Source organism: Engraulis encrasicolus, chromosome 24 (genome assembly GCF_034702125.1).
Source record: "Engraulis encrasicolus isolate BLACKSEA-1 chromosome 24, IST_EnEncr_1.0, whole genome shotgun sequence".
In the NCBI taxonomy this organism is placed as follows: Eukaryota; Metazoa; Chordata; class Actinopteri; order Clupeiformes; family Engraulidae; genus Engraulis; species Engraulis encrasicolus.
In genome coordinates, this window is record NC_085880.1 from 9529677 (window position 1) to 9537176 (window position 7500).

The following is a 7500-nucleotide window of genomic DNA, read 5'->3' on the forward strand; positions in this document are numbered from 1 at the left end:
TGGGAAAAAAGAAGGAGACCGTTAAAATTAGGTCCCTGAGCTCACAATGAGCTTTAAATCATGATAGTAGCTTATTTACTCCGTGATACAACGTCCAATTCATACGTGCTGGGCAATGTTAGGTTTCAATAAAGTAGTAAAGCATTAGTAAAGTAAGTAAAAAAAGCATTGAATTAAATGAAACGATTAGTCGACTATGAAAATTCTTGTTAGATTTTTATAGTAGATTAGTCACGATTAGTCGATTAATCGTCCAGGACCCAGCCCTATTATATTTGTATTTTTGCTGTGTATGCATATGTGCACGCACACGTGTGTTTGTGTGTGTGTGTGTATATATGCCTGTGCGCATGTTGATGTGTGTGATTGCCGGTGTTGATGTCGGTGCGTATGAAAGGCGTTGTGAGCAGCTGCCAGGCTTGAGGGTTGAGCTGCATGTTTTATTCATGTAGAGCAGCAGAGGCAGCAGCAGCAGCACCTGTGATGCTATGTGGAGTCGACTGGAGCTGGAGCATTTGTTCTGTCCGCCTTCTAAGAATCGTGCCCTGTGCTGTCAACGTTGCTGGCTGGCACAGGCACACACACTTTGCGGACGTGCCACACATACACACTTCTCTCAAATGCATGGCACGGATACACACACGCTTCTCTCTCTCTCTCTCTCTCTCTCTCTCTCTCTCTCTCTCTCTCTCTCTCTCTCTCTCTCTCTCTCTCTCTCTCTCTCTCTCTCCTCTCTCTCTCTCTCTCTCTCTCTCTCTCTCTCTCTCTCTCTCTCTCTCTCTCTCTCTCTCTCACACACACGCACACACTTCTCTCTCTCTCTCTCTCTCTCTCTCTCTCTCTCTCTCTCTCTCTCTCTCTCTCTCTCTCTCTCTCTCTCTCTCTCTCTCTCTCTCTCTCCTCTGCATTGCCCTCCCTCTGCTGTGCCCACAGAAGATTGGTGGCCTTTCACACCTCTGTGCATCTCTGTGTATAGACGCCCTGTGTCTGCCCATAAAGATGCCTCTGTGTCTTCACTCTGGGTCCTCTCTTTGCAATGAAAGGAGGCGATGGCACTCCTTGGCCCCGCTGTCTTCCGGCCTCTTGAGGATGGGATGTGGGGGTAGGGGGGTGAAGAAGAGAGGGGTGATGGAGAGAGGGGTCAAGGGATATGGAGAGATGAGTGGTACGCTGGGGGAGAGGGGTGATGGGGGTGGTGAGCTGATGGAGGGGGTGGGCAAGGGAGGAGGAGTGCAAGGACATGGAGAAGAGGAGGGGACTGGTAGGCTGGGGAGAGGGGGCGATGGTGGAGGCTAGGTGGAGAGGAGTTGTGGGATGGAGTAAGAGGGTGTGATGGCATGGGATGAGAGACAGGGTGGGGATATGGGGGAGAGGACATTGACAGTAGATGGGAGAGGATGATGGTGGGTGTGGGGTATTGGGGGAAATTGGGGAGGAGGTTGGTAGGGAGACTGGGTGGGCAGGAGGCTGGTTCTTCTTCCTTTCTGTTTACTAATGCAGATGGTCTGCAAAGGAAATGGCTTGCCCTGAAAGAGGAACTTTTTTTGTGGGGGACTGTGACTTGCAATACTTGCCAGTCGAGCGAAGTAACGCCCCCCATTCATTCCTACGGGAGACGACAAGCGATGGTGGTGAGGAGAAGCAAAGCGAAAACATTGACGCGTTCACAATGACCAGCCAATTTTACAGTGGCAGCCATTGGTAACAACAACACAATTCTGTTCCAATCGGTTTGATTCGCCGATACGACCTGTGGACCATTGAGCTGTCGGGCTGAAACACTGAATAATGCGTCATTCAATTCTCTTGCATATATATTTTGCCGTAAGGTCTGTGGCCATTCAATATCAACTCACCCATGCATTGCATACTCTATAGTCCAAGTTTAAAGTTCTTTAATAGAAAACATGAACCTACCTAGGAAAGTACCAGTCAAGAATATTGAACATAAAAACTATTGGGTGTAGTAGCGGGTTTTGACTAACAGAAATTCTGCTGGAAACTCTGCATGTGGATTCATTTGCTTAATACACATGGAATTTCATGAGGCTGGGCACTTAAATAAAAAATGTGATGTCACTACTTCGTGCGGAGTTAGTTAACATCAGATACACGACTATCAATACCATCGTTGAAAAGGCTATGTTGTGCAGTTTCATGTTAAATATGAAACCCCCTAAAGGTGTATATTATCTGGTGCAGCAACTTTAAAAAATGACATTTGGAATATCTTTATCTCTTCAGGTGACTTAGTCAAGGTGGTAGTTATTTGTTGTCAAGGTCGTTGACTTAACAATAAAATGAAACCCTGACCTGCTCATTCTTATCACCAATACTTTGCCTCACATCCCACTCGAACGTAGTAATTGAATTTGTAAGAGCAGATTAGTGAGCAGCCACTTGACCCTGGTGGCAGAGAAAAACATTCCCACTTCATAAGAAATCTCCCTTTCAAAGTGCTGCTCGGTCTTGAAATATGTCCTTTGAAGGGCCCTTGAAAGGCATCAAGGTGTGAAATGGAGCCCCTCTTCAAACGGCTTTCACATCTCAAAGACCTAGAAAAGATCGACCGCAAATATAGTTTTTGTCTTTTAAAAAAAATAAAAATCCATATTTACATTTCAATACATGGGTGGGAGACGTGACGCCTTGTTTTTTCGTAACATTGGTTAAAAACCTACAAAACTGTTATTTTCCTTTAAAAAACAAATGTCAATGAAAGAAGATGTGGTACATTATGTTTCATATTAGTCTTAGATGAGAAGAAACATTTTTGTTAAGATTTATGTAAAGGTTTATATGTCAAATTTCCTGCGGTGTGACTGTAACATTAATGAAACAATACATAATAATATATATATAAATTAACCAACAACATTTTGAATAATGTATGAAGCATTTGGCATGATTGCATAAATCTTAACTTTAGATTAAGATATGTGAATGTGGAAAAAACTCAAGACAGCAATATTAACTACAAGTTCAATTTCGTAACACAAATTGCGTCCTGTGGGGTGACATGTATGTCAATGTTTGTGAATGGGCAGCTGCAAGGTCAACTACAAGGCTCTTAAAGACTGGCTCCTAACCAGTCAGTACCTCAGTTATTGGAGAGTGCTGTGGAAGTTTAAGGTGACTCTTAACCTCTTAATATGTCTTCATATTGCAATCTTTCTGTCACGCAATGCTTAGGTTCATTTTATGGTGTCCTGTGGTGTGACTGCTCTTATAGGAGTAAAAAAAAGTTTTTAATTGATGAAAACACATATTAAGATTAAACACAATATCATTATCAAGTTAGCATGAGCTCAGATGTCAGTCATGTATACAAAAGGATTAAAATGGCTATAATGCAGTGAATTCCCTGTGGTGTGACTCCATTTTCCTGCGGTGTGACATGCCTATGCTATGTGTTGATGCAGGACACATTTTCCCAAAAATGGCAAAAATAAGGTGAAATTTCACAGACCACTAAGTGCTTTATTTTTTTCTATTTTTTTCCCATTTTTATCCATCATTTTTTTCAGGAATTTGAAAAACTTTTTTTTTTTTTTGCGTTACGCCCTTAAACGTCAACCACCCACATTCATCATGCGTCTCTTTCCTCAGAACAGTTGCTGTGAGTGTGTTTCAAATGCAGGGCTGACTTGTTTCCTTCCCTTGTTTTCTCTGCAGCTTCACTCTCTCCAAACTGGCCGTGTTTATATTTTGACATGTTTACATACAGTGATGAATTGACTGGAATCGATGTTCCCCTCGTCAGCTGAGCTCTGGGAAAGCATGACGTCAGGTTTCAGCTGCAGCACAAAGCTTCCATGTCACGCTCTCATGGCAAGCACCAACATGACATGGAGCGAATTAGAAAGGATGTGTCTGTAATGTTCCCGTGTGCGCGTGTGCGCGCGTGTGTGCGTGTGCGTGTGTGCACGTGTGCGCGTGTGCGCGTGTGTGTGTGCGTGCGTGTGTGCGTGTGTGTGTGCGTGTGTGTGCGTGTGTGCGCGTGTGTGTGCGTGTGTGCGCGTGTGTGTGCGTGTGTGTGCTTGTTCGTGCGTGTGCGTTTGTGTGCGTGTGCGTGTGTGTGCGTGTGCGTGTGCGTGCGTGCGTGCGTGTGTGTGTGTGCGCGCGCGTGCGCGTGCGGACTTTATTGTGTAGAGCATGCTCTACAGTTTTTGTGTGATTGTGTTTTTTTATGTGTGTATGTTTGCGTGTGAACTCCCTCTTTACACACTTATATTGTGTGTGTGTGTGTGTGTGTGTGTGTGGGGGGGGGGGGGGTGCACACGTTTGTCTCAATATATATGTATGTGGGCATGCTTACGTTTTCCCCCTTCCTCAGTAGCTAATGCGCTTAGCAGTTAGCGAGGAAACCCACTGTATTCCTTGACACTGGCTCTCCACTGAGATCTCAGATTTGCCAGTTTTATTTAGACACATTATGTGTTTCATTACATTGAAAGGATGGAGGAGGTGTGCACAGTATATACTACTAGACTATATGCCCTAAATTAATTTAACAGCACACCACTGTCTTATCTCTTATCAGTTGTTCCTTTTGTTCAGCATCTGTGAAATGACCTTTTTACACTCTATCTGTAAAGCACACCACTGTTTACATTTCAAAGAAGCATAATGCCACTGGAACACAATGCTCAATCACCCACAAACTTCATAAAACAGAATCAAAATCCATGACATCAGTACGATGTCACGAAACGTCTAAAGTACTGTACATTTTGGTCACATCCCTGGCTCATTACTGAACGTGTATTACTGAGCATTTGTGATCATAAGAAGGTTTTTTTCCATCTTCAATTATCCCCAGATAACGTGTACTTTAGGCTGACGCAGGCCCCCGAAAACTTCATAAATAAGCTTGTTGTTACATTGTGTGCTCTGCCAGAAATCTGGCGGACAGTTTTGCTAGCATCTGTCCAGCATTTTCCAGGCTCAGGGCCATAATGCTTGATAGGAGAGAGATACGGTCTGGCATGAGGCGACGGGAGAGAGGAAAGGAGAGGAGGAGAGAGGAGAAGAGTATGTGAGGTAGAGTTGAATGAGAGGAGGGAGAGAACGGGAGGGGAGGAGAAGAGCGAGGGATGGATTTGGAGGGGAGGAGAAGAGAAGAGAGTATGATGGAAGAGATGAGAGGAGAGGATGGAACTGGAAGGAGAGAGCAGGATGAACGGACACAGGTAGGAGATGGTTAAAGGAGAGGAGATGGTGATGGTGATGAATATGGAGGAGAGAACAGCGTTACACAAGGGAGGAGGAGATGAGAGAGGGATTAATGAGGATGGGATGGAAAACAAGGAGGGAGGAAAAACTGGAGAAGAAAGATGAGGAGAGGATAGGAGAGACCTCAAAGGGGTTTAGTTGTAGACAACGGAATCTGAATTGTTGGAGCGTGGAGCGTTGTGGCTTGCCTACAACTAAACTCTTTGGTCGAAAATGACGGAGCAGAGAGGAGTAGAACAAAGTGAATGGGAGGAGTGGAGAGATGTGACATTAGGGAAAAGAGAAGGCGGACAGCCGAAGAGAAGAATAGAATAGAGGAGAGGTGAGGAGAGGAGGAGGGGAAGGGAGGAGAGGAGGAAGGGAAGAGAGACGATGGCTAGAGGAGAGGAGAGGAAATGGCCAAAAGAGAGGAGAGGAGAGGAGCTTATGAGCCAGGCAGGTCAGCCAGTCGTGCTCTATGCTGCGCTGCATTGTGGCTTGCCTACAACTAAACTCTTTGGTCGAAGATGACAGAGTGTAGAGGAGTAGAAAGCTGGACAAAAGGAGGAAGGGAGAGATGTGACATTAGGGAGGAGGGAAGGCGGCCAGCCGGAGAGGAGAGAGGCGAGACTAGACGAGACGATGGCCAAAGGAGAGGAGAGGAGAGAGGAGAGAGGCGAGACGAGACGAGACGATGGCCAAAGGAGAGGAGAGGAGAGAGGAGAGAGGTGAGACGAGACGAGACGATGGCCAAAGGAGAGGAGAGGAGAGAGGAGAGGAGACGAGGGGAGACGAGGGGAGACGAAGGGAGACGAGAGGAGGGGAAAGGGAAGGAGGGGTAAGGGAAGGAGAGGAGACGACCAGAGGAGAGGAGAGGAGAGGAGAGGAGAGGAGAGGAGAGGAGAGGAGAGGAGAGGTTATATGAGCCAGGCAGGTTGGCCAGCCAGCCGTGCTCTGCGCTGCTCTGCGCTGCACCTGGGCTTTGTTCAAACACGTTGCCTTCCCGGTGACTCCGGCGCTGGCCTGAGAGCTTAATCACTGGACCGCACCATCACTATGGAAACCTCCCACTGGGGTGCAAGAGGAGAAGGGACAGTGGTTGAAATCGGAGTCAGACACGGAAAGAGAGGCGTGTGTGTGTGAAAGGGACGGAGACAAAGACAGAGAGTCGTGTGCATGCGCTGCATGTGAGCGCGAATGTGTGTGTAATAAAGAGCAACGCAGAACGATAGGCTTTTTTTGTGTGTGTGTGTTTACAGAGTGACACATGAGCCGACTGATGTACTACACTGGCAGATCTATATCTAAATAAATACACACGCGCACACTAATTTCGATGGATATGTTTTTGTACGTTTCTGTATGTCTGTGTCACACTCACACTCACACCCTCCTCCGTTTGTCGCCTCTTCTTCCAGAGGCCTGTTCCCAAAGCCAGCGGTCACTAGCCTGATTATCATCGACTTTTAAATCTCTTGGAGACTTGGTCTGACCAAGAGCACAACAATTTCACATTTCCCAAACGGCATGGTTGACCCGCCTCCCTTAGTTTGCTAATGGTTGTTTGCTTCCCGTCAAAGTGGGAGGAGTTCCCGCTTTTTCGGGAGCTCAGAAACGATTTTTGTATTGGTCTTGGCCTGACTAGAAGCAAAGCTGAAGGTGTTGCGTCACTAGCAGGGCACAGCCTGGCTAAAGCGGTCATGGCTGTTAGCTCTTCAGGGTGTGCGTGTGTGTGTGGGCGTGTGTGTCCAGGTAGGGCAGCTGACAGCTTTGGTGATCGTTCTTTGACCCTCGTATCCCTGCGCCCGGGACAATTTACCCCTTTGTGCCACCCTGTCAGCTTCACAGTGTGTATCCCTCCTGACCCCTTCTTCTACTTGTGTCTCCTTCCAGAGGCCTGTTCTCCAGGAGGCCTAAGGACCCAAAGCCAGCGGCCGCCACTGCAGCAGCCACCCCCTCAGGAGGATGGAGGCTGTTTGGGAAACTCCCTCTGAGGGACAACCCCTCCAAAGACCCCAGAGCCAGCCAGCAGGTGAGTTGTTATTAGCAAGAGCTGGATTATAATCCCATTTCATTTTTTCCCTTCTATCTGTCGCCATCTGTTTTTCTGTGCTATGTTTTCTCTCCCTCTTTCTCTGTCCTTCGTTGCATTTTCTTGAACTTCTTGTATGTATCTTTGTTTTTGTGTCTGTCTGTGTATCTGTGTCTGTCTGTGTATCTTTCGACTACAGTACATTCTCTTCAGTTTGTGCATTGTCTTCACCCACTAGGCCGGCCGCACATTGG

General features: G+C 46.7%; 1 protein-coding gene across 2 annotated transcripts in view; it reads left to right on the forward strand.

Moving 5' to 3' along the window:
• Positions 1-7500, forward strand: part of LOC134441594 (TBC1 domain family member 12-like) — a 37730-nt gene that overhangs the window by 8428 nt on the left and 21802 nt on the right. For both annotated transcript variants that reach the window (XM_063191970.1, XM_063191971.1), the window contains exon 3: positions 7108-7246. In XM_063191970.1, the coding sequence (XP_063048040.1) occupies positions 7108-7246 (139 nt within the window). The remainder of the gene's footprint in view (positions 1-7107; positions 7247-7500) is intronic.